This window comes from Peromyscus maniculatus, chromosome 14 (assembly GCF_049852395.1).
Source record: "Peromyscus maniculatus bairdii isolate BWxNUB_F1_BW_parent chromosome 14, HU_Pman_BW_mat_3.1, whole genome shotgun sequence".
Taxonomy (NCBI): domain Eukaryota; kingdom Metazoa; phylum Chordata; class Mammalia; order Rodentia; family Cricetidae; genus Peromyscus; species Peromyscus maniculatus.
Window position 1 is genome coordinate 56,047,956 of NC_134865.1, and position 27,230 is coordinate 56,075,185.

At 40.4% G+C, this 27,230-nt stretch overlaps 2 protein-coding genes across 14 annotated transcripts in view; both read left to right on the forward strand.

Annotated features, from left to right (window-relative positions):
- The window catches only part of Rbm25 (RNA binding motif protein 25), a 108,561-nt gene extending 91,337 nt beyond the window's left edge, over positions 1–17,224 (forward strand). For all 11 annotated transcript variants that reach the window (XM_076551010.1, XM_076551008.1, XM_076551006.1 and 8 more), the window contains 9 exons: positions 2,872–3,094; positions 3,210–3,299; positions 5,671–5,744; positions 6,446–6,596; positions 8,044–8,368; positions 8,760–9,034; positions 10,333–10,431; positions 11,785–11,832; positions 15,622–17,224. In XM_076551010.1, coding sequence (XP_076407125.1) covers positions 2,872–3,094; positions 3,210–3,299; positions 5,671–5,744; positions 6,446–6,596; positions 8,044–8,368; positions 8,760–9,034; positions 10,333–10,431; positions 11,785–11,832; positions 15,622–15,714 — 1,378 coding nt within the window. In that variant the 3' untranslated portion in view covers positions 15,715–17,224. The remainder of the gene's footprint in view (positions 1–2,871; positions 3,095–3,209; positions 3,300–5,670; positions 5,745–6,445; positions 6,597–8,043; positions 8,369–8,759; positions 9,035–10,332; positions 10,432–11,784; positions 11,833–15,621) is intronic.
- A 2,887-nt stretch (positions 17,225–20,111) lies between these two features.
- Positions 20,112–27,230, forward strand: part of Psen1 (presenilin 1) — a 45,317-nt gene continuing 38,198 nt past the window's right edge. The window contains exon 1 of one of the 3 annotated variants that reach the window (XM_006973068.4): positions 20,112–20,247. The gene's annotated coding sequence lies outside the window, so the exon portion shown is untranslated. Of the gene's footprint in view, positions 20,650–27,230 lie in introns of all 3 variants that reach the window. The other 2 variants (XM_015991895.2, XM_042260882.2) reach the window with 2 other exon arrangements.

Sequence of the window (27,230 nt, forward strand, 5' to 3'; positions counted from 1 at the left end):
CTAGTATTTACTATGTAATCTAGGTTGATTTGTGAATTCGTTTTGCCTCGGCTTCACTTGTACTGGTGGGCTTATGGGCAGGCCCCATCATGCCAAATAGACTACTGGGGGCAGGATGAGCACTCTACTGTTGTACAGTTGTTCCCTGAGTGTTAGGGCAGACATAGTTCCATTATAACCTTGAGTTGTTAGGCTATTTTTCTTTTTGCACTGAGAAGTCAGTTCTGCCAGTATTCTTTTTAAAGGTGAGGTGTGCGTGTGTGCGTGCGTGCGTGCGTGCGTGCGTGCGTGTGTGCGTGCATACATCTATCTGGCTGGTCTACTAATTTCACCTTTTAATGATATATTTTAAAATTATGGTAATTTGTGATATATACAGCAAGTTAAAATAAGAACAGAGCAGTGATTGAGAAGATAGGAAAATCTCATATTTTTCAATCTATTTTGTGACAGTGTAGCTTAAAAGGGAAGGCCCACTTTGATACCATGCCCAGAAATAAATTTGGAGAGGAAAGTGTTTATTTAGGGTTTCTAAGTGCTGTGAAGAGACATCATGACCACATCAATTCTTAGAAAGGAAAATATCATTGGGGCTGGCCTACAGTTTCAGAGGTTTATTTAGTCCATGGTGGGACATGGTGGCCTGCAAGCAGGCATGGTACTGCAGAAGGAGCTGAGAATTCTACGTCCCCAGGCAACAGAAAATGAACTGTATCCCACATGGGGCACAACTAGAACATATATGAGAACTCAAAGCCGCCCCACAGCGACACACTTCCTCTAACAAGGTCACACCTACTCTGACAAGGTCAAGCCTCCTAGTAATGCCACCCTTTATGTGCCCCTTGTGCGTCTGGGTGCATAGTACATACTATGTCTTCTCTGACTGCCTTGTTAATGCAGCCTTTAAGGAGAATTTGGCTTTCAATGTAATCAGACAGTTTCTTTTTAAAAATAGTCTTCAAAACCAGGCCTGTTGGTGCAATCCTTTCATTCTAGCACTTTTGGAGGCCGATGGAGACAGATCTCTGAGTTTGAGACAAGCCTGGTCTCTCGAAAGTTCTAGGCCAGATAAGACTGCACAAAAAAACCCATGAACAAATAAAAATGTCTGTTAGTAGCATATTGTCTCATATACACATGTGGGTTTGTCACTGCATGTTGTGTAACCTTTTTTAAAGACTTAGTTTTAATTGTGCATGTCTGTTTATTAGTATGTATGTGAATACTGTGTATTCAGAGACTAGAAGGGGTGAATGCCCTGGAGTTGAACTTAGAGGCAGTTGTGAGCTGTCCGATGTGGGTACCTGGAGCCAAACTGGTCCTCTGCATGAATAGCAAGTATCTTTGACTTAGAAACAGTCCTTCCAGGCTTTGCAGTATAGTTGTATTCTAAATTAAATACTCAGTTTGTGTATGTTTTTTGAGAGGAGGAATGTCTGGATCTCATGTAGCCTAGGTAGGCAGGTCTTGAACTCCTGATTTTCGTATCTAGTGTATGGTTCCTAGAGGTTGTAAAGTTTAAGACCTAGCTAACATAACAAGCAAGATGAGAGCAAATGTGATAACTTCAGAAACTGATTATTGATCTACATGTTTGCCAGCACCATAGTCCGTGATTGGTAGTGCTGTAGCAATAACAACAAAAATTTCTGTGATGGTGTCATGTTTCCCAGGGTGGTCTCTCTAGTTGGTGAAGGTGGCCTTGAACTTTTCCCATATTCCCTCAAATACTGTAACAGGCATATACATCCCATCCTTGCCTGGCTCTAGATTGGCTTTTTAATATGCTCATTATTCTTTCATATTTCATTTGGGAATGAGCAACATACCCTCACCCCCCTTTTTTTTGTTTTTTGTTTTTTTGTTTTTTTTCAGGACAAGGTGTGTCTGTGGTTCTGTCTGTCCAGGAACTCCCAAATGCTGGGATTAAAGGCACGTGGCACCACCACCTAGCCATTCTTTTATTTTTTATTTTTATTTTTATTAAAAATGTTTTTATTTTTAATGTGAATTTGCGTTTTGCCATGAGTGTCAGGTCCCCTGGAATTGGTGTTACAGACAGTTGTGAGCCATGTGGGTGCTGGGAATTGCACACCATCTGAAAGAACAGTTAGTGCTCTTAACCTCTGCGCCATCTCTCCAGTCCATTTTTTTTTTTTTTAGGCAGAATCTCACTATCTACCTCTGGCTAATCTAACTCTTTGCAGACAACCAAGATTGTCTTAAACTCAACAAGGTCAGCTTGCCTGTCTCCCACACATTAGGATTGCTAGTTTTTACCCATGCCTGGGAATAATATTTTTTTTTAAACAATTATGTATCCGCATATAATTAGTCAGAATTAGTACTTTTTCAATTTTTTATGTATTTTTTTTTTTTTCAAGACAGGGTTTCTCTGTGTAGCTTTGGAGTCTGTTCTGGATCTCGCTTGTAGACCAGGCTGGCCTCGAACTCAGAGTACTGTCTGCTTCTCCCTCCCGAGTGCTGGGATTAAAGGCGTGTGCCACTACTGCTGGCTTTTATGTAATCTCATGTTCATTTTATGTATTCTCATGTTCATTTTCTGACATGTGAATAATTACTAGCATTGACTTCAGAATGCAGTATAGAATTTGTAGGTTAGAATTAAAATCTGGCTTGCTTTTAATTCCAACAATAGGATTAAAATGATGTTCATTTTAGACAAATGCTTTACCTGAATTGTACCTTGGAGTATAGAGAAATTTACAGTTCTCCAAAAATTGAAAGGCCAATTCTGACTTGTTTACATATTGGTTTATAATATACATTACAGCTTCCCTTGGTCCCTAAAGAAAAAGAATAGAATGATATACAATATATGATATATGTAATGTTTTATTTTCCTAGAGAAAAAAGCAGAGATCGTGAACGGGAACGGGAGAGGGAAAGAGAGAGAGAGCGAGAACGGGAACGAGAAAGAGAACGAGAGCGAGAGAGAGAAAGAGAAAGAGAACGGGAGCGTGAACGTGAGAAAGACAAGAAGCGAGACAGGGAAGAGGATGAAGAAGATGCATATGAACGAAGAAAACTGGAAAGAAAACTTCGAGAGAAAGAGGCTGCTTATCAAGAGGTAAACTGAGGAACTGCTTTTCCTCGGAAAGTGTGTTATACTCACAGAGGCTGGTGAGCCATGTTTTGCAGAATTCTGTATGAAATTTTAAAGTTTTGAAACTTTTTTATTTTAGCGCCTTAAGAATTGGGAAATCAGAGAACGAAAGAAAACAAGGGAATATGAGAAAGAGGCTGAAAGAGAAGAAGAAAGAAGAAGAGAAATGGTGAGATTTTAGGTTTAAGAAAAGGTGTTTTATCAAGTCAAAACCATTATTCAATTTTACTGTCTTGCAAAAAACCTTATAAAAATACATGAAAGCACTGAGCGGTGGTGGTGCACACCTTTAATCCTAGCTCTTGGGAGGAAGAGGCAGGCAGATCCAGGACAGGAACCAAAACTACACAGAGAAACCAAAGTGGGGGGACACACATGACAGCTTCTTAGTTAATAATTTCTCCCCCCCCCCCTTGTTTTTGGTTTTTTGATATGGTCTCACTGTGTAGCTCTGGTTGTCCTGGAGTCCATGATGTAGATCAGGCTGGCCTTGAACTCATTTCAACCAACTTTGATATAGACTCTGTACACATCTCTTCCCAATTTTCAAAAGTTTGCTGCCCATTAATGAATCTACCCTACTGGTTATAGAAACTTAAAATTAATGTGATGTCCTTTGGTTAAGATTAAAAAAACTTGTTGACCTGACAAAATGCCCCACTTATGAGAGTTGGCTGCAACTGCCACCCTAAAGTTCACTCCCCAGCAACCACTTGGTTGAGAGAGAAAACTGACGCCCTCAAATTGTACGCTGACCTCCACATGTGTGTTTTGACATCCACTGGCACACATGCAAGAAATAAGTGCCATAAAATTTTTCTTTCAAGCAGTTCTGAAATTATTGAATTAGTCAGTGCAGTTGTGTGGTTTTGGGAATGGGTTTGCTTTGTTTTCTTATGATTTATTTATTTTCATTTTAATTTCACTGGTGTTTTAACTGCATGTATATATTTCTGAGGGTATCAGATTCCTTAGAATTGGAATTGTGAGCTTCTCTGTGGGTGCTGGGAATTTAACTTGGGTCCTCCAGAAGAGCAGCCAGTGCTCTTTATTGATGAGCCATCTCTAGTTTCTCTGGTGAGTGTTTTAAGCAGAAGTGTATTTAGAATTTCTTATAGTTTTCTTATGCTACCATATTCTCTTTTGTATGGTCATATATTTAGGTTTTTGTTGCATTTACACTGATGACTGTTAAGTATCAACTAGTTGGCATATTTGTTGAATATATTGATAAAAATTACTTCAATAGTAAGTATGTTCTGAGTATAGTGATAACAATTGCTTCAATAGTGTGTTCTGTGTTGTGGATACCTAGGCGTGGTGGTATACACCTTCAATCCCAGACAGGTAGATCTCTGTGAGTTCTATAGTCCAGTCTGGTCTACAGAGCTATTTCCAGGACAGGCAGGACTACACTCAGAGAAAGAAACCCTGCCTATTTAAAAAAAAAAAAATAGATAAAATTAGGTGAAGAAACAATGTTGTACTTGCTGTGAGCAGATCTGAAATGTTTCTATAGAGAAATATTTCCTTTACAAAAAAATTCCTGTTACATAAGCATTTTCTCATGTTTAAGTAACAGATACGTTCAGTATAAGTGAAAGTTTCCCAAAGTAGTGAATTTCATTAGTGTTTCTGTGTACTTTATAGCCTGTCCTGTATAACTATACTTTGAATATTGAAAATACATAAGAATACTGTTATTCTCAACAACAGACCTCTCCCTCCATTTATTTGAGAACTCATATCCCAGCTTAATGCCTTGGGGTGGGCCATACAGAAGTGATTGATCATAAGATTGAAACAAGTCAACAATGTAAGCAGATAAGGCAGTTACTATACAGAAAGTGTGAGTGCTTAAGATATGCAAAAGTTATATTCATAGTATTTTGGAAGTACTAGAGAAGAACATTCATTTTGCCTCAGGGATAGTTGCTACTAGATAGATTGTTCCTATGGATGATGTGGCTGAAAGGTATTAAAAAATTAAGTCTGAAACCGCTAACTGCTTTACATGTAGATGTGAAATCTATTTATAGTATATGAACATTGTTTAAATCTAAACCTTGGCATTTTACCTAAATCATTTATAGTATTATCTACCCAATGAAATTTAGGTACTTTTGTGAAATACATTTAATAATGTATATTCAAAGGATATTTGTTTAGCATACTGTATATGTGGATGTTTCTCATGACTCAGATATGTCCTAAAGCTGACTTATTTAAAATTTTGAGGGCTGGAAAGATGGCTCAGTGGTTAAGAGCACTGGTTGCTCTTCCAGAGGTACCGGGTTGGATTCCCAGCACCCACGTGGCGGCTTTGTGGGTGTAACTGTCTGGAACTCTAGTTCCAGGGGACCCGATGCCTTCACACAGACATACATCATATGATACCCATTTCATATGTGAAGTAAATGAGTAGTATTAAAATTTTAAGTGCTATAAATAAGGAAAAGAATATTTTCCCAAGAAAAGGGAAGGAAGTAGTCTAACTCTTAACCTGAGTTTTATGTATTTTGTCCTTTATTTCTGCAAAGGCTAAAGAGGCCAAACGACTAAAAGAATTCCTAGAAGATTATGATGATGATAGAGATGATCCCAAGTACTATAGGTAAGCAAGTGCAAACTGATGGGTTGTGTGTGAATATGAGGATAGCAGCTGTGCTTAGGTTTAGAATCAGGAATCCCAAATGCCTTGAGAGGGAGCCTATGATGGTCATTTTTAAAAACTATTTAGTTTCAGAAATTTGTCTTCAGTGTTTTCAAAAGTGTCCCATCTGATCTCCACCTCACCATCTCCATATTGATACAGTACTGTGAAGTTATAAATTGAACCACTTTGTCTTTACTGTGTAGTCCAGGCTGGCCTTGAATTTACAACTTCCTGCCTTGGCCTACAGATTGGCGCTATTAAAGTGATATACATCATGCCCACCCACTCATTTTGGTGGGACAGTGAACCTCACACGTGTTATGCCCTCATCCCCAAAAGGCTTAGCAGTTCTTGTATTATCTTCACCTAAAAAAACACAAATTAAATGTTGGGAATCACTGTGGAATAGCCACAAAAAAGCTCTCTTCCCCCTGAAAGTCAACCTTTTGTCTTTCAGGCATGTTAGAGTGATTTTTGAGAATAAAATGACAACTTGGTGCTGACTAGTTGCACACTGATATAGAGAGCATACTGTCTTGGGTGTGGTATAGATGGAGAACCCCCTGAGTCTTAGCATTCAGGTATTCGGTTTCTAGTATTGAGAAAAGCACTGTTGGGGCAATGATCTGATTATTAAATGAGTCCTTTTAACTTTGCAGGGGGAGTGCTCTTCAGAAACGGTTGCGTGATAGGGAAAAAGAAATGGAAGCTGATGAACGAGATAGGAAGAGAGAGAAGGAAGAACTTGAGGAAATCAGGCAACGCTTACTGGCGGAGGGGCATCCAGATCCAGATGCAGAGCTCCAGAGGGTGAGATACTACAACATCTGAAATTGTTTGGCTTCAAATCTCTATATTATTTTAAAGTCAGCTATGTTTTTGTCTGTAGATTATTTGGTAGGTTATTAATTAGTACTTCTGTTATTTTTAGTGCATAAGTCATGCTGGTTGAATGCACACCTTAGTGTATGTGTGTGTGTTGAGGGGCAGTGTACACGTGGAAGCCAGAAAGTCAGTCTCAGGTATCATTCCATAGGAGTAATCTCCCTTGGTTTATTTTGAGACAAGAGTCTCTCATTGTTAGGCTAGCAGGCCAGGGATTTGCCTGTGTTCCCCTTCCAGTATTATCATTACAAGTGCATGTGCTTGGTTTGGGTGTTGTAGGTACTGGAAATCACACTCATGCTTGCATAGCATTCACGAATTCAACAGAGCTATTTCCCAGGTCCTTGAATTCACAAATCTTCTTTGTAAAATGTCTTACACATCAATTAAGTATTACATTACTACCGACCAATTTTTAATAAAATTTGGATAGAAAGCTTTCCCTACAATTTCCTTTGAGTTGTAATGACTATAGTTAGAAGTATTACTAAAAAATATTTTTTAGTTCATAATGTATCGGTTCTTTTTAAAGATCTAGTTATTTTCATTTTATGTGTATGGGCTTGCTTACATATAGATATGTGTATCACATTCTTGCCTGCTATACCCTCAAAGGCTAGATTGCCTGAAACTGGAGTGATGACGGTTGGGAGCCAGCATGTGGATTCTGAGAACTGTACCTGGGTCCTCTTCCTGAACAGCAGATGCTCTTTATCACTGAGCTGCTGCTTCATCCCAACAGTCATTTGTTTTTGTTTTTGTTTTTCGAGACAGGGTTTTTCTGTGTAGCTTTGTGCCTTTCCTGGAACTCACTTGGTAGCCCAGGCTGGCCTTGAACTCACAGAGATCCGCCTGGCTCTGCCTCCCAAGTGCTGGGATTAAAGGCGTGCGCCCCCCAACAGTATATTTTTAAGCAGAACAGACTGTTAGCAGATGTACCATGCTCTACTTTTACAGCTCAGAACTGTCAGTTTTAAAACACTTTTAGTTCTTTACTATCAGGTAATGATATTTTTTACATGTTACATGCCTCAATAAAATCCCATCTTTTCTTGTTTCTTTGGGTTTTTTTTGTTGATTTTTTTTTTGTTTTTGTTTTTTTGTTTGTTTGTTTGTTTACTGGGTGTTGGATCCCCTGGGACTGGAGTTACAGACAGTTGTGACCTGCCATATGGGTTCTGGGAATGGAACCCAAGTCCTCTGGAAGAGCAACCAATGCTCTGAGCCATCTCTCCTGCCCCTAGTGTTCAGTTCTTAATTTCAATTAGGGTTGAGCTCACTGGTCAAGTAAATCTTTTCATCAACTGTTTCATGGGAAGAGTTATAGTAGTAGTCTTTTCTAAAGTTAATCAGGCAGATTTTTGGGTTGCAGATGGAGCAAGAGGCTGAGAGGCGCAGACAGCCTCAAATAAAGCAAGAGCCAGAATCAGAGGAGGAGGAAGAAGAAAAGCAAGAAAAAGAAGAAAAACGAGAAGAGCCTATGGAAGAGGAAGAAGAACCAGAGCAAAAGCCTTGTCTCAAACCCACTCTGAGACCCATCAGCTCCGCCCCATCTGTGTCCTCTGCCAGTGGCAACGCAACACCCAACACTCCTGGGGATGAGTCTCCTTGTGGGATCATTATTCCTCATGAAAACTCACCAGATCAACAGCAGCCTGAGGAGCATAGGCCAAAAATAGGACTAAGTCTTAAACTGGGTATGTCAGAGTTGCCTTCCTTTTTTCCTCCTTTCCTCCATTGTCCCAATAACCTTCACTGTAAGGACAAAGACAACTCATATACATGTAGAGCTCCTTGGTAGATAGATAGCAAAGTATTCAACAATGCCTTTCTAGCTCACGATTGTTTTCGTAGTTCTACTAGTGCTCCTATATCTCCAGCTGCCTCAAGTTCTGAGAAGAAGTGAAAAGTTAAATTTTCTAGCACTTGTGAGTAGAGAGTTTTTTTTGTGTGTGTGTTTTTTTTAACAGTTGGGATCTTTCTCTGAGAATTATGGAAGTATATTTGCACTTTATGAGGGATGGTGGGTTGTCATCTTTAGCATTTGAAAATGATGTTTGCATACTAAGATAGTGTTTTTAACTATAGGTGCTTCCAATAGTCCTGGCCAGCCTAATTCTGTGAAGAGAAAGAAACTGCCTGTAGATAGTGTCTTTAACAAATTTGAGGATGAAGACAGTGATGATGTGCCCCGAAAAAGGAAACTTGTTCCCTTGGATTATGGTGAAGATGATAAAAATGCCACCAAAGGCACTGTAAACACTGAAGAAAAGCGCAAGCACATTAAAAGTCTTATTGAGAAAATCCCCACAGCCAAACCTGAGCTCTTTGCTTATCCTCTGGATTGGTCTATTGTGGATTCCGTGAGTAGTACATTATTTGTCACCATATTTGGGCTGGTTTTCAATGTGAGTGACCTACGATCTTACTTGATTTTAGTCGTAACAAAGAAGTTGGAAAAAATCTCCTGCATGATGAATTGCCAATATGTAGATGCTATGGCAGAGGGTATTTTTTATCTCCTTCATAAAATCACATCACACAACTAGATTAAGAGATAGCCACTCAGTCTAGGCAGTGGTGACTTGTACTTTTAATCCCAATACACAGGAGACAGAGGCAGGCATCTCAGTAGAAGCCAGCCTGGTATATACAGAGTGAGTTTCCGGACAACCAGGGCTAGTTACATAGAGATACTGTCTTGGTACACACCCCTAGCCCCCCCCCCCCCCCCAAAAAAAAAAGCCACTTAATAAGTTTATAGACAAGTTATTCTGAAGCCCTGGAGTTTGGCTTAGGGTTTTATGCTTTCAGTGTCAATTACATTTTTTATGTACTTATCCATCACACACAGAATAATAAAAACAAACACATGTAGTTGAAATTAGAAAAAAGTTTATATCCCTCCTCTTTGACAGTTTATCTTTTTTTCCTGCATTCTGTCCTTCAGTACCTAATAATTACATTTTTTAAAAATTCATCTATTTATTTTATATCCCAGTTGCTCCCCCCCATACTACCTTTCAAAAGCCTCCTCTTTAAATGTTCCCCACACTCTACATCTTAATAGTTGTAAGCTCTAAGCTGTAAGCTAGACAACACATGGGCGTTGTTTCTCTTTCTCTCTCTCTGAGTTTAAGTGACGACACTTACTGTTTTATGCCTAAGTCCATCCATTTTCCTGCAAATTTCATGATTTTATTTTTCATTGTACAGATTTTTTTATGTGTGCCAGATACTCATTATCCATTAATCTATTGATGAATATCTTGGTTGGTTCATTGTTTTTTCTGGAATAAAACAGAGCTGGGTCATACAGTAATTACATTTGTTTATTTCTCAGGCAGTGTCTCAGGTAGGGGCTTTAGAGACAGGGTTTCTCTGTGTAGCTTTGTGCCTATCCTGGATCTCACTCTTTAGACCAGGCTGGCCTCGAACTCATAGAGATCCACCTGCCTCTGCCTCCCAAGTGCTGGGATTAAAGGCATGCGCCACCATTGTCTGGCAAACTTGGATTTTCTAGTCTTTTGTCCCTTGAGTTCCAGATTTAACATCTGTGCCCCTTCAGTTGACTTACTTTAGTCTTGAAAATTGTGAATTTGATGTGGCTATAAGAACAAGTTGTAATTCTTTAGTTCCTCAACCTAGCTTTGTTTTGCAGATACTGATGGAACGAAGAATCCGGCCATGGATCAATAAGAAAATCATAGAATACATAGGTGAAGAAGAAGCTACATTAGTTGATTTTGTTTGTTCTAAGGTTCGTTTTTTTCCTTTCTACATCCCTCCCTAGCATTTATTTTAGACACTTTCTAAAATTAAAAATCCTGCAGAGTATACAATAATTCAGTTCTAATGAAGTGACCTGTTATTTAAAGGAAACTTCTGCCTTCAGACCCATCACGCCACAGCTTTGGCTCTGAGTCAGGGAGGGCAGAATTGGTGTCTCTTTTCAATTACACTTTCTCTTCTCTACTGCCAATGCCGTGCCTACCCTTTTGTCTTGGGTGTGAATTTTGTGGAGATAGCCAATAGTTTGTTTCCTCCGATTTTTGAGTTACCCATCTTTGTAATAGTCCTGTCGCTAATAGTTTTTAGGATGTAGTGACGATTAGAGTTCATGGCAGACACAGTGCTGTGTTTTATGGAGCTTTTTCTGTCATCCTTAGGTTATAGTCTTAGGGAATACAAGTCTCAAATGTTTCTCCTTACCATATTTATTCGTGAAAAAATTGAGCTTTATGGAAAGGTTGTGTCTTGGCCATTTTTTATACAATATTTAACATTTAAAATCCTACAGGCTTTTTGTTTTGGAGACAGTTTGGAGCCCAGGCTGACTTTTGACTTGCCTTCATTTCCTTAGTGCTAGAATTAACGGCAGGCACCAGGACACCCAACCATTATCCCGCAAAAATTATTCTGTTGTGTGTCCTCAAACCATAGTTTCATTTAAATAAGGTGGTTATTATAGAGGGAGCACCATATTCTTGTAATGATATAAATGTGTCATTCTTCCACCTGTGTCGCTCTTTTAATATTTTTGAAGAATAAACATAAGACTGTCTTCTCTGCTTATAATTATTATAGAATTAATACTTACATAGCCAAGTATGGCAGATTTCTGTAATCCTAGCACTTGGGAGGCTGAAGCAAAGAATCACAAGTTTGAAGGCACCCTAGGTTGCATAGCATGGGGGCAGGAGTGGGGTAGGGGTGGGGAAGCAACCTCTAAGTAATGATTGAACTGTCTTTATTGATTAGGATCCCAGGATAAAAAGCTTAGCCAGACGGTAGTGGCGCTTGCCTTTAACCCCAGCACTCAGGAGGCAGAGGCAGGGTGATCTCTTAAGTGTATAGAACAAGTTCCAGGACAGCCAAGGATGCACTAAGAAACCCTGTCTCGAAACTCACCCTCAAAAAAGAAAGCCAGGCACATAGCGCTTAATTCTAACATTAGGGAGGCAGACAGGTCTCTGTAAGTTCCAAGCCTTCCACAGCTATACAGTGAGACCCTGCCTCAATGTAGGGCAAACTCAGTCAGGCACAAGAAATGTTTTTTACCATTTAGAGGTTCTGTACAACTTTTTAACAGCAGATGTTTGTTTTCTTTTAGGTTATGGCACATAGTTCACCTCAGAGCATTTTAGATGATGTTGCCATGGTAAGTTAGAAAAATACTGTTATGTTAATATTTCTCTGAACAATCTGCTTTATAAATTTTATACTGAAAAATCAAAATTCGTAATTGCACTTGATTTTTGTATTGTTGTCAGTGGTTACTTCTATTGAACAGTGTGATTTTTATAAGCAGAGGGAAAGAAGGGGTTTGCATTTTAAATGAGAAAAAATGCTGCATTTAATATGAGGGCCTGTTATGAAGAGAAGAAAACAATTTGAGTAGAATTGGTAGTTTGAGTTAAGTAAGGATTGGTAGGCCAATGCAGTTGTGGAAGATTAGTTAGAATTAAGCAACTGGGAAAAGGTTACTCTCAGAGAATAAGGTAGTAAGAAAGTAGAGCTGGGAATGGCATTGCACTCTTTTAGTACCAGAACTTCGGAGACAGAGGCAGGTGGATTAAGCTCAGCCTGGTCCCCTTAGACTCTTTCTCACGAAAATAAAACAAGAAGAAAATTAGTATATTAGTCCAAATCATGGCAGTTGCATATCATACATCCTTGGGAATCCCTAAGATCATTGAGACATGGATTAGAGAAAAATACTGGAGCTAGGTTTCAGTACCATGGCATGTGTGTTCTTACCCCAAACAAATAAACATACAGGTAATTTTAACAATTGCTATTTAAAAAAAGCTGTCATGGGTTGGTAGGCACATGTGGATAAGACCTCTTACTGTCTAGTATGATGCTTTGCAAGCAACATAGTAGAACTGTGCTTATGCAGGCACACCCACTTAGTAGACCAGACACACACACACACAAAAATGGAACTGTAAAAATTACTGTTGTAGAGAAAAAAGAAAAAGAAAAAAAAGTAAAAAACCTGGGCAGTGGTGACGCACGCCTTTAATCCCAGTACTCGGGAGGCAGAGGCAGGCGGATCTCTGTGAGTTCGAGGCTAGCCTGGTCTATAGAGCAAAATCCAAGACAGGCACCAAAACTACACAGAGAAACCCTGTCTTGAAAAAAAAAAAGAGAGAGAGAGAGAGAAAAAATTACTGTTCTAGGGGCTGGAGAGATGGCTCAGAGGCTAAGAGTAATGGCTAGTGTTCCAAAGGTCCTGAGTTCAATTCCCAGCAACCACATGGTGGCTTACAACCATCTGTAATGAGATTTGGTGCCCTCTTCTGGCCTGCAGCCATATATGCAGGCAGAACACTGTATACATAATAAATAAATAAATCTTTTTTTAAAAAAATTACCGTTCTTGTGCATACAGTCAGATACCTCAAAGTGCTTTATGCTTAAGCATAAGTTCTGTACCCAAAAATCTATTTAAAATGCTGAGTGTGGTGTTATGCCCTAATGACCCGAGCACTGGGGAGGTGGAGCCACAGATCATTGGAGTTTGTCCTATTGGTAAGTCCCAGGTCCTAGTGAGAGATCTTGTCTGGAAAAACAAGGGGGACATCTCCTTGGATGACACCCCTGGTTGACTTCTGCTTCCCATGAACTAACACTCTCTCACCTCCACACCAGAATAGCAGAATAAAAGCTGGAGAGATGGATAATCGATAAGAACACTTAGTGCTTGATCATGAGAACCATGTTGTAAGTCAGGCACCCCTCACAAATACTGTAACTCCAGCAGACACATACGAGTAAATGAAAGTACAAATGACTTTTTTTTTTTTTAAGTTAAAGGGCCCTGTAAATGCTTTTTAGGTATTTAAGATAGTTTTTTAGCTCAAGAAGTGCTTTATTCCTGATTAAAAATATGGTGTTTTTACATAACATACTTTTATTGCGTATTTTGTAATTTGTGTTACAATATCCTTCTCAAACTTTGTTGAAATAATGGCCCAGAAATGTGTTTAAAGAAGCTTAAAGAGGCTTCTAAGGGTTGGGGATTTAGCTCAGTGGTAGAGCGCTTGCTAGCGCAAGGCCCTGGGTTCAGTCCTCAGCTCAAAAAAAAAAAAGAGGCTTCTAGCTGCTTTTGAGCATTTACTGATCACCATGTAACAAGTACTCTCTTGCAGTTATTAATATTTTTTTTTTTTTTTGGTTTTTCGAGACAGGGTTTCTCTGTGTAGCTTTACGCCTTTCCTAGAACTCGCTTTGGAGACCAGGCTGGCCTCGAACTCACAGAGATTCGCCTGGCTCTGCCTCCCAAGTGCTGTGATTAAAGGCGTGCACCACCACCGCCTGGCGCAGTTATTAATTTTAATTCCCACAGTAGTACTACTGGTATGATATAGCAAAATGTCTTCCATTTTATATGTAAGGGAACCTGATGCTTAGTGAGCTTCAAGTGACTCAGCCAAAGACACTTTTAATTGATGTAAAATTTAATAGATGTTCAAGATTTGAACCTAGTTTTACTAGGGTTTGTGTTCTCAAAATTCTTAGAGGCAGTTTAGGGAAGAAACCAGATAATAAGAAGTTGCTTTCCACTCAAGAAGTGATAGCCTAGAGTGTCTTCCTGGTGTCTTTAAGGAAGCAAGGTCTTCCATTACTGTTAACAGCAGCTCTTGGGACAGAACCTTATGTCTGTAGGCTAAAGGCAGGAATAATATTGGGAACATGATGTAGTAATGAAATCCTAAGTAGATAGGAAAATCACCTGCTTTCTTCATTTAGCAGTAGGAAAAGGTAGCCAGTATTCTTGTATCTGGTGGTATCGGTAGTCATTTAATCTTGTTTACTGCTTTCTAGAGACCATAGTAAATTCTCATACGATGCTTAATTCAATGTCACATAATAAGCATTTGTTAAATGTTAGGTAAAATAAGTCTGATTTGGGATAAATAAAATTACTCTATTAAGATACATAATTGTGGGGCTGGAGAGATGGCTCAGAGGTTAAGAGCACTGGCTGCTCTTCCAGAGGACCCGGGTTCAATTCCCAGCAACCACACCCTCTCCTGGTGTGCAGGCAGAACGCTGTGTACATAATAAATAAATACATCTTTAAAAAAAAAAAAAGATACATAATGGGCGGTGGTGGCGCACACCTTTAATCCTAGCACTCGGGAGGCAGAGGCAGGCGGATCTATGAGTTCGAGGCCAGCCTGGGCTACAGAGTGAGTTCCAGGAAAGGAGCAAAGCTACACAGAGAAGCCCTGTCTCGAAAAACCGGAAAAAAAAAAAAAAAAAAAAAAAGATACATAATTGTATATTTAAGTTCTTCATAAATTATTCTTTATGGCAAGCTTTTGCTTTACTTATGAAGTAGTTTAGCCAGACATATATCAATGTAATGTCTATAAAATTATCATGAAAGTAAAAGTTGTAAGCCAGGCGGTGGTGGCGCACGCCTTTAATCCCAGCACTCGGGAGGCAGAGGCAGGCGCAGGCGGATCTCTGTGAGTTCGAGACCAGGCTGGGCTACCAAGTGAGTTCCAGGAAAGGCACAAAGCTACACAGAGAAACCCTGTCTCGAAAAACCAAAAAAAAAAAAAAAAGTTGTATTCAAAAAGTATTATTGGAGACAAGAGTGGTGACATATGCCTGTAATCCCAATGCTTGGAAAATGTGGAAACAGGAGCTCTACCTTGTTTTCATTGAAGTTTAGGTCCAGCCTGGGCTTTGTGTCTCAAACCAGTAAACAAAAGTAAAATGAAATTATTATTTATTAAGTCATGGGATTTGGCTGAGTCATCTTTCTTTTGGTAACTTAAATCTTCTTTTTAAAATTTTTTTCATACTGGACAATTTTTCTTTAGGTCATTATGTTGATTGTGTTTGGTGGGTAAGAATTTGTTCGTATGTTACTGTCAATTTGACATACCACTAATTATCTTTATAAGTGTTACTGTCTTTTGTCTTCTAGGTACTAGATGAAGAAGCAGAAGTTTTTATAGTCAAAATGTGGAGATTATTGATATATGAAACAGAAGCCAAGAAAATTGGTCTTGTGAAGTAAAACTTTTTACATTCAGAGTTACATTTCAGATTTCTTCTTTTACACCCTTCAAAGAACTTTGAATTTTTTGTGTCTTCAAAGACATTTGTGAGATCTGTAATTTTTTTTAATGTAGAAAATGTGAATTCTTTTGTCCTCTAATTTGTTGGTGCCCTGTGTACGCACTTGGTTGTAAAGTCCTCTAAATCCCTGGTTCTCTTTATACTCACCAGGTACAAATTGCTGGTGTTTTATAAGCTGCAGCTACTGTACACAGCCTATCTCATGTAATCTTGTTCTGCTGATTTGTTCCTTGTAAATATTGAAATGACTCCCCAGTTCTTTTGCAGGTTTCCACCTAATATTAAAACTGTACTGTATAGGCACCAACATGAATAATTTTAATACTAGTCATACCCATTACCATCTCATCTCACTCCCCGGATCAGAATGGCAAGCCCTTGTAAAGGCATGGAGTTTAAAATTAGAGTGCAAAAACTAGCAGTCAGTCATTCCTAATGTATCTCTGTATTGATGTGTTCATGTGAATGTATGTATAAAAGTCTTTTTTAAATTTCCTTTGGTGGGCTCCCTTAAACAGTTCGTAATTCACCAATAGACTCATAAAGGAAAAGTGATAATTGTGCCAACCCAAGTAACTAGTAAAATTACGGTGTGAGTTTCCCAGAGCGTGGTTTTCTGCAGTGAGCAACAGTCTGATAAACCAGATTTGTGTTTCTCTGTGAAATAGGATGATCTCTTATGATCTCTGTGAATAGGATGATACATCATAGTCTTATCTCTTCCTCCAACTTGATGGCTCAGAATTGAAGCAGATTCTTAAGTTCTGGAGCATTTTAATCAATACATTTTCAACTTACTTGTCTTTGTTTAATTTGAGTGTATTCCTTTTAATAAAACAAAATTAATTCCAAAAGTATAAGGGAGGGGAGGAGCCCACTTCTTTAAAACAAATGACCAGGGGGTACCTCAGTGGAAGAGCTTACTATGCTTAGTATGAAAGAGGGCCTGGGTTCTGTCCCTAGCACCAATAAATAAGTAAATAAGGTAAGTTTACAAAAGAGATTTTGACAAAACAAAATAATAATTCACCATGGTAGTTAACTGTTTACATCTTTCTTCCAAAGATACATCATTCATGGCAGTTTCTTGCCCATAAATTTTTAGTGCTGGTCATCATACTTTAAATATATTGCTGACATGTTTAGAGAAATCCTTGGACTTTATTAGTAATTCAGAAGATCACCAGGGGACAAAATGTATTTGAAGAGTACCAAGTTCTAAACAGTTCTTATAACAAATAAGGTGCAACTGTTGCCATGTTTGTTGATTAAAAGGTAAAAACTGACTTGTTCGGATAATGTAACTGTGAGCTTGAGTTACTAAGTTTTTCTTTTCTTTTTCTTTTTTTTTTTAAACATCTTGAGGACATCCAAAACATTGTTAATGTTGAACCTTGACATGGCTTCATTATGTAAATATTTCAGTTATTAAAAATGTATATATTTGATCTTGGAGATGCTTTCTTTGAGTCTTATAAATAAATGGCATTATGTTACAATTGTGTAGTGCATATTCTAGAAAAAAACCTGTAACTGAGCTGAAGTTTTTAAATGAATTTTTATGGTATCAGAATATCAAAGAGACTGTATTCACCTTATTTTGGATGAGGCTATCATCCATGGATATCTCTACCTAGTTTTGAATATATTTTAAATTTTGGTTTCTCAAAGGAAAGTTCATACAGATCACCCTTCCAATTACAAATTTATTAACATTTTATCATATTTATCCCACCACCAGCCCAAGACATTGTTTAGGTAGTTTATTTTGTTTCTCTGTCTTCTAAACACATTGTACCTTTGTTTTGACCTTATGTTAGGTTTTTATTTCGCTAATAATACCATGAAGCTTTATTCAAGTAGGTGACTTTACCTTGCTAGTCTCTCAGCTACTTCTAAAACTAGAGATGTTTACCTGAAGCTTTTAGGAATATATACCTTATACTGCATAGCACCTCACTGTCAAATCATCCGTTTCAGTAGAGCTGGGGTGATCATGCGGGTGGCATAAAAGGTGGTTAAATTAATAGTTTAATATACTTTAAACCAGGTTTTACCATTACAGCTTGTTTTAAATCATTCAGACATCTATGCATACATTCGTCTTATGTTTTATGCTGATTGATATTGCTCATTCAAGTTAGAAAATACATGAAGGTCTTAAAATTCTTTTTCCTCGTTTGGCCCCAAAATAAAATTTAAATGTAGGAGGAAAAAAGAGTAGTAGAAATGTCTGAGACTAATTTTTCTCACAGTTTTGGGGCACCTTTGTCTTATCTTGTTAAATGCCTATGTAGTAGGGTGCGTAATATTTTGTAATTACCAGGTGTTACTAGTGCCCACTGATCCATGGGGTACACTTAATTGAATAAGACTTTTCAGACATTTGTACATTGTTTTATTCTGATAGAGGCAACATATTTTTCTTTAAGGGAGCTTTTAAAGAGAAGAGCCATTTTGTTATGTTTTTTGAGATGGACAGCTTCCCAATCTAGTTCAGGCTGTCATAGAAGTTACTGTCTCCCAGGCTTCCTCCCATTGCAATCCAAAGGGCTGGGTTACAAGTATACAAGTATGGTGATATTTGAGAAAAAGAATTAGCTATGTAAAATATGTTCTACTAGTGAACATCAAACTAACCCTTCAAAATAGTACCCTAGGACAGTGTAGGTATTCTAGGCTCTATCCCAGCCAGACCCTTAGGATGTTCTTTTTAAGTTTGTCATTTGAGCTTTACAAGTGCTTCCCTGTGAACCATGGAATAGCAAATGCTGGTGTTTTCTTCACAGTGAAATTTCAAATAATCGGGCGTGAATAGCAGCTCTCATAGATACCGGAGGGGAAAAAAACAAAGGCTTGAGCCAAAATAAGCATTATCTGTATATTCTTTTTTTTTTTTTTTTTTTTGAACTACCATGAAGAAAATTAAAATTGCAAATACATATAAGTAAGCAACCAGTGTTTGTGAGGGGTGTTTTTGACAAACGGTTTTTTGTTGTCGTTTTCCTGTTTTTAGCTGTCTCTTGTTAATTGCTTTTGTTTGTGAGACAGGGTCTCACTAACCTGGGCTAGCCTGTAGCTCACTATGTAGACACCTTGCCCTCTTTGGGTTTTGTTTTGTTTTTTGAGACAAGTTTCTCTGGGTTTTCCTGGAACTTTCCCTTTGTAGACCAGGTTGGCCTTGAACTGGTGTTGGGATTGAAGGTGTGCACCACTGCCTAGTTCCCTATTTGAGTCTTAAAGGGATCAAATTAAGAAAGGGTGTAAATACCCACAGGGGGAAAAAAAATTAAAGTTCAGCTACTACACAATTCAACTCACATTCTGTATGAGAATAGAAAGACCATCAATCCAACTAATAAATAGTGTGTCATTTTTTCATTGTTGCAATAAGTAGTGTCATTTTTTTCATTATTGCACTATTTTCCACATTCTTCCCATATAAAAGAACAATCGGGGAAAAAACTACCTAAAAGTAAGAAGTTTATTGTATGAGGTATGTATGGTATGTCTTGTCCCAGCTGCCATTCTGCTGGTGAGAAAGATGACTTAAATAAAAATACTGCATGAAATCTGTATTAAAACAGGGTTGAGAGTGTAGGGAGAAAATGGACATGAATGCTTTAGTATTAGAACTAGGCATTCTGGGAAATGAAAAAAGGTAATTTGGCCCTGTGTAGTCCAGTTTGCCCTGTAATTTGTTAAGTCAGTATTACCTCAACTCACTGACCTGGCCCCATCTCCTGAGTATTAGTCAGTATTAGACATAACTGTTTTATGCAATTACATAAAGTTTTATGTTGTAAAATCAAAATAAACATTTCTGCTCTCCATATGCTTGCATCTTGGAAGACTTCCAGATTTGGAGCCTAGAATATTAAGTCTCAGGTTCCTTTCACCAATCGCTTTCATTTACGAGGGCACAAACGATAAGTTATATCCATGTTGAGGAACTGTATAAATAAATCCTGGGAAGAAATAGGAAGTGTTCGGTTTTAAATGTCATCACAAAACGGGCCATAGTCTGGAGGCAGAATAGGTTTCCAAGATCATCTTTGTCTACATGGTATGTTTGATACAGGCAGGGAACACACGAATCTCAGACTCAACCAAGAAACAAGGGGAAAATGTCATCATCGCCTGTAGCCTGGGAGAGCACTAGACCCTCCTCAAGCCATACAGATGCCTCAGATCGCGTACCATCGGACACCCCCACCATTTAGCTACAAAACAGCAAGACCAGCTGCAGCCCCCAACTCTCGCCGTCTGCGCGCTCGGTCGGAAGCTCCGTCCCCTTCCGGGGTTCGTGGCCAACGTTGCGGAGGCCGGAAATTACGACACCGATGAGGCCTCTAGGGCGGGGCCTAGGACGACCTGCTCTGTGGTCCGCGAGTTCTTGTCGGAAACAAAACAGCGGCGGCCGAGGCGAAACCTGGGCTGCGAGCCGGCCGCTCTGGCGCGGAGAGAGAAGGTGCGTGCCCGGGATGTGAGGGGCCGACGGTGTCCCTGCCAGCTGCGTCCGCTGGTCCCTGCCGAGTGCCGGGGCCCGAGTCTCTGCGGGCCGCGCAGCGGGCGTCCTCGAGGATGAGGGGCGGGGTCCGGCCGGGCGGACACCGAGGAACCCCGCATGGGAAACGGGGGGCGGCCGGTTTCTCGGGGCCCGGTCGGTGCGGCCGGGCTGAAAGTGACTCCCCCCGAGCTTCGGTCCGGAAGTGCTGGCTTTCCCCGGCGGCCCGGAGCAGGTGGCTGCCGTCGGGGGCTGGCCCACTGGACGGGAGTGGAGCCGGAGATAGAGGAAGCGCCCTAGGCTGGGTCTGCTTGAGCAACTGGTGAAACTCCGCGTCTCCTGCCCCGAGGGTGTCCTAGTCCAGAAGTGAGTGGCACTCAGCGCTAACTTCTCAGTGTCTCCATTGCCAGGCAGAGTCGTACGGCGCTTGTTCCTTCATCAGAACTGTCATGTATGCCCGACGCTTGTAGGCGCCTTTAGTGCTTGCTTTTTCTTACCTTGCACGATTTCAAAGGTGGCACTGCCGTGGACAGAGGTTTGCCTCAGGCACATCCGTCTGGTAGTGAGGCTGGAGTGCCTAAGAGAATTGAGGTAACTTTTATATAATTGGGAGAGATGAGAGTAGAATGTAGAAGAAAACGTGAGCAAGACAGGAGATCAGTTCAGCTCAAGCGTAAGGCTGACTGAGTTCAAGTTTGGAGAATGAGAGAGAAATAAGGAAGTAAGGAACTTAGGAAGTGGTTTGAAAATCCCACTTTTGAAGTGTCAGCGGTTGACGATGGCCTGAGGTCAGAACTGTAAATTTAAATATGGGTCACTTAAGTAGATTTGCTGCCTGATGTTGGAGTAGCGAACTGGGTGAACCTTCGGAACCCACAAGGAGCCACGTGGAAGGAGGAGGGCGAGGAGGCAGCTGAGGATGAGTGTAGAACCACAGTAGTGCAGTGTCACAGAAGCTGAGAAGGCAGGGAGCCTTCGGGGAGGGGGAAGCATTGTCAGCGACTTGGAAAGAAAGGGCTGGTGGTGTAGAAGAATCTGAAAATTTGGAGCAGCATTGTATTGTTGAAAGACGAACACGAACCACAAATGTTAGATTTAAATGTCCCAACAGACACCTTTTTAAAGGTTACAAGAAACAGGTGAAATTAGTTTTAATGATTTATTAATCCAGAATAGCTAACAGTTTTATTTTAACATGTAATCAGTGTAAAAATTAACTTGTCTTCCTCTCTAGATAGGAGGCTTGTAAGTGAACAGAAGCAATATCTGATTCTATATTATCCCGGGCACATGTCACCATGTTTGATTGTGTAAAGGAAACCCAGTTCCTCTTTGATGCTAGAAGAATTCTTGTTTGGTTTTCTTAATGCCTTGTCCAGTTCCTTGTTTAAGTTGAGAAAAGCAGAAGAATTTAGGCAATGATAAATATTCACAAGCTTACAAGTTAATCAGATGTAAATATTCATTTTAAATTAAAAATTAGTTGTATTCTATCCATTTCCACAGAAGGTCGAGATGGTGACTCACAATAATTATAACTTCATTACAGGGTTATTAAAATTAAAATAACATTGCGGGAACAAGTGTGGTTGTCAGGTATGCAGGTACGGCGGCATGCATTTGGGGTTCCACCTATTTGGCAGGCTGAGCAAGAAATCAAGGCCAGCCTTGATGACAGAGAGACAGTGAATAAATGAGATGAGATTAGTCCTATCTGACCTGAACCTATTATAGTCTATAGTTTATATGTAGGCTGTGTAGGTAGGACATGCAGTGCATACTGTGTGTGTATAAAGACGATGTAGGGTCTTATTGTGTGGGCCTGTGTATGCATACACTTGTGTACTTTGTATGCAAAACTACAGTCTTTGTCTATATATGGGGGTGCATGCATTCATGCGTGCAAATGAGAGGCCAGAGACGGACGTTGGGTGTTTTTCTCTATTACTTACAACCTTATTAATGTGTGTGTGTGTGTGTGTTATTTTGTGTGCAGGGTTAGGGGATGGTGGTGGTGGTGCCATGGTGCATGTGTGGAAGCCTGAAGTGAGTTCTCTCCTTCCACCTTTATGTTGGTACTGGGGATTGAACATAGGTCTCCAGGCTTGTGGGGCAAGTACCTTTACTTCCTGAGCCATCTCAATAGCCTCTTATTATTTCTTTTAAATTTAATTGTTTGTTTTGTTTTTTGAGGCAGGGTCTTTCTTTCTATATAGCTCTGGCTAACCTGGAACTCACTGGATAGACCAGGCTAGCCTCAAGCTCACAGAGCTCTGCCAGAACTGAAGAAATGCTCCACCACACCCAGCTTTAATTTTTAAAAACGTAATTATGAGTGTGTTTGCACATATTTGGGATCATGTGTGCGGTGATACAAACGATAATACAAAGCCTAACTTGGTGGAATCCTTCTCGTCTACATTTATGTGGGTTCTGGGGATGGAATTAAGATTGTCAAATTTGTGCAGCAAATGCTCATCGGCCCTGTACCTTATCTTTTTTTAAGCCAGGGTTTCTTTATTGAACCTGAAGCTATTTCAGCTAGATGGGCTGACCATCCATCTCCTGGGATCCTGGCCTCTACCCTGCAGTGTTGGGATTATAGACACAGTAACTACGCCTGCTTTTATGTAGTGCTGGGAATTTGAGCTCTGGTCCTTTTACCTTCAGTGCTTTTATCCACCGAGCCATCTTCCCGGATCCTGCATACTGTCTTAATACACTTTGAGACTGTGGGTCTGTTTCACTGTAGACCTCGATGTATTTCACTTTTGTGATTCCAAGGCTCTTAGAAGCACTATCAAGCATATATATTTGCATCACATTGCCTTTACAAAATCTAGAAAAGGTCTACATTCTAAAAACATTTAACCATGAAGCTTTGAGATAAGAAATCCTCAGCTGATTTTTAGCTCATCTTCATTGCGTCTTCTGAGCCAACCAGCATCACCATTGTTTTAAAACAAGTTGCTACAGTAAGTCTCCATCCATAGCAGACCCCCTCCTAAGCTAGCAGACCCCCTCCTGAGCTAGCAGACCCCCTCCTGAGCTAGCAGACCCCCTCCTGAGCTAGCAGCTCAGAGCAGGTAGAGCTCACTCAGGGCTCTGCTTCAAGGTGGAAATGTGTGGGGTGGTTGGGACCGTTTTGATTTGAGCATCTTATTATGGGGCCCAGGTTGAGAGGGCAAGGACTACCAGTCCATGCTAGTGTCGTATACGATGATGCCAGGTGTAGAAGCAGGCAAGGCCAACTGCACAAGCGTAGTTCACATATCTATCTGCCAGTGTCAGTCAGCTAAGAGTGCATTGGCAAAGGCACATTATAGGATCTCACCTAAAGGTTAGAGTAGATCATGGACTTCGCCCATCATTAGGCCAAAATCCAAGGAGGCTCCAGTCCTTATATAAAATGGTAGAGTATTTGGGCCTGAGAATGTAGTCATGTACAGAGACCTGCACTTGATCCTGAGCACTGAAGAAAAAATTCGGAACAAAATTCTACTTATTACTTAAAATCTATACACAGATCCTCTTTGTATACTTGAAATCATCTCTCCATTAGACTCTCTAATAATGCAATTCTGTGTACATCATGGTTACACTGTGTTGATTTAGGAAGAACAAGGGAAACTACAGGCCGCATATTTTCAGTCTTCAGTTGGTTAAATCCTGAACCAGAAGATGCGAAGGCTAACCATTCTTCCCTTGGGGGTACTGCGGGGAGGAGAGAATATTTACTGAATAATAATTTTATCTACCACAGATGGCTCACAGAGGTGGAGTGGGATGAAAAGGGGGGGGGGAACACCCTCAATAAGATGCATCACCACCCTTGCTCTTTTTAGTTCCATCACTTTCAAAAGAGCTCTTGTAGGGCTGGGGAAATGATTTACTCTTCATACCTTCAAAATCAAGAGTCTATCTTGGCTATTCCTAAGTTGAGTGATTTTTATTTCAGTTATAGAATACGGTTTAGAGTTTGGTTACATTTATGATTGGCTGTGAGCCTTTAGAAACCGAAGCAGAACCGGGTTTGGTGGTCAACACTTGTAATCCTAGCACATGGGAGTTGGAAGCAGGAGAACCTCAGGTTCCAGCACAGTAAGACCCTGTTCGGATAAATACATACATACCAGGGCACACCTTCAGTCCCAGCACCCAGGAGGCAGAGGCAAGAGGATCTCTGTCAGTTTGAGGGCAGCCTGATCTACATAGCAGATTCCAGGCCAGCCAGGCTACATTGTGAGACACTGTCTCAAACAAACAAACAAGTAACCAAGGGGAGAGCTGAGGGTGTGGCTGCGTGCTGGACACTTACCTCGTATGTTTGCTTCCCACCAACCAAAATAAATAAATCAAAACTAATCAGAATTTGGGCTGCCTACCAAGGAACAGCTGTCAAAATGACAAGTAGAAGATAGATATGAGTGGAAAAAAGTGTGTGTGTGGGAGGATCCTAAAAACCGCCCAAGTGTCCTATGCCTGTTTGTGCAGCCTGTTGGTCAGTTGTGAGACCCTGACCCCAACTTTCACGAGAAAGCTTTAGTTTTCTTAACAGGCAGCTTTGAGCTCCTGGGACCTTCAGCAGTCTCAAAAAGGAGGTAGATATATGGTAACAACAACAAAAAGATGGGTCTTGATAACTCTTGTCCCCTTAGGGTCAGAATATCACTTTATGAGGTTAAAAGGGCCCACCTTACCGTGAATTTGCCAGCCACCTCATAAATATTCATCACAAAATCTCTAAAATCAGTAGCTCAGAACCCTCTGTTCTGCTCCGCTGCCTTTCATTGTAGCCCATTCAGGTCTCTCTTTGGAATATGTACATTGCTAAATAAACTTTGGCTTATACTGTGTGTGTGTGTGTGTGTGTGTGTGTGTGTGTGTGTGTGTGTGTGCGTGTGCGTGCGCGCGCGCTCTGATTCCCACCCCCCCCCCCTTAAGAAATAAGACCTGTCGGGCGGTGGTGGTCCACGCCTTTAATCCCAGCACTCGGGAGGCAGAGGCAGGCGGATCTCTGTGAGTTCAAGGCCGCCTGGGCTACCAAGTTAGTTCCAGGAAAGGCGCAAAGCTACACAAGAAACCCTGTCTCAAAAAAAAAAAAAAAAAAAAAAAAAGAAATAAGACCCTCACTTCAGGCCATGGCAATACTACCCACTTTTGTAGGAATATAAATTAGGAGGTCTTTGACCCTTGAAAACTTTTTGCATATTTATTTATTTCCCCACACCTTGAAAACCTTTTAGCACTACAGTGCATTTATGAATAGCAAAAATCATTTTAGTAGTTTCCAAAGTGAAAGAAGCTGACGAGTGGCTTAGGACATGAAGCCAACAGCCCTTTGTGGTGTTCAGGTCATGATTATGTATCGTGAAGATGTTTTTGTAGTGTGCCAGTTTTGTTTACATTTCTCTCAAGAGTTAGGAAATGAGTTCAAAGGTTTAGTTGTTACCTTTGAATACAGTGAGAGGGAAACATACTTTTCATGTTTTTTTCTTTAAAAGATTTTAAATTTTAATTAAGGTCTCTTATAGCTCAGGCTGGTTTCATGCTCACTGTGTAGCCAAGGATGACCCTGGACTTCTAATTCTCCTGCTTACATTCTTCTAAGTGTTGGAATTACAAATGTTCAGACCCACACTGGTTTATGTGTATGGAGATTGAACCCAGGGATTGGCGTGTGCTAGGCAAGTACTCGATGAACAAGCTCACCTCCCCAACCCTGTGGTGCTTCCTTGGATGGGATTTTCTTCTAGGAAACTCTTCTGAAACTCTAAACATTGCTTCTGCGATGTTTTTGAAGTTTTAATGTACAGAGAAGGTTTCTAGTTGGATAGACCTTTTTATTTTTTCCTCACATGTGGTGTGTGTACATGGATGCACGCCTGTTTTGTTGTGTGCCTGGGCAGATTTCTGGTCTCTTTGGATCACTCTCTACCTTATTCACTGAGGTATGGTCTCAGACAAACCCAGAGCTCACTGATAGAGCTAGTCTGGCTATCGAGCTTGCTTTGGGGATACCCAGTCTCTGCTTTTTGTGTTCCGAAATTAGAGACAAGTTGCCAGACCACCCAGTATTTAGTGGGTTCTGAGGAATCGGATTTCCAGTCCTCACTTTGCACAGCAATCACTTTAACCACTAAGGCATCTCCCCAGACCCTGCATAGACTTTTCTGTGGAGCATGCCTAAGCTTTGAGATTATTCGGACTTCTGGGACTCGTTTTCCCCTTTGTAAATCTGCCTTTGTTTCCCCTAGAACTAGGGATGGACCCCAGAGTCTGCACATATTAGGCAAGTAGTCTCCCACAGAGCTGCACCCCCTTGTTAGTGTCTTTGTCTGATAGAAATTGTAGTTGCTCATCAGAACAATGGTTTCTTTTTCCTTTGTCTGACTGCCCAAGTTGTCATGCTAGGAACAAGCCCAAAGCAGAGGGGAAAAGTGTTTACCAGATCAGAACTGATAGGAAAGTTCTAGTAAAGACAACATACTGTGGACAGAAACATGGGGTGTCCCTGAAAGGGAATGTGGTCCTTTTATAGCAGTCAAGGACTGACTGATGACCAGGCCTTACCTTCGGAGCCATTTGTATGAGGTCCAATTTGAGGAGGTGAGGGCTAGCCTCCTGTCTTCAGTTGTAAATTTATAGACTGACCCTGTCAGGTAAGGCACTCTGATAGTTTAATTAGTCTCGATTGTATATATAAGGTCAGCAGCACAGGCTCCATAGTTAGGATCTGATTGTTAGTAAGGGACTTTGTTTTTATTCTAGCCTCTTTGTCTCCACAAAGTGTCGGAGCGAAAGGAAAGAGATGGCAGTGGCGTGCTGCAGTGTGTCTCTCTTCAGCAGGTGTCCAGAGTGGAAAGCACCAAGATCCACATGCCTTCCCTCCTCCTCCTGCAATGCAGGGCACTCAACTTCCCAGCTACTGGCTCTCGGTGTTCACA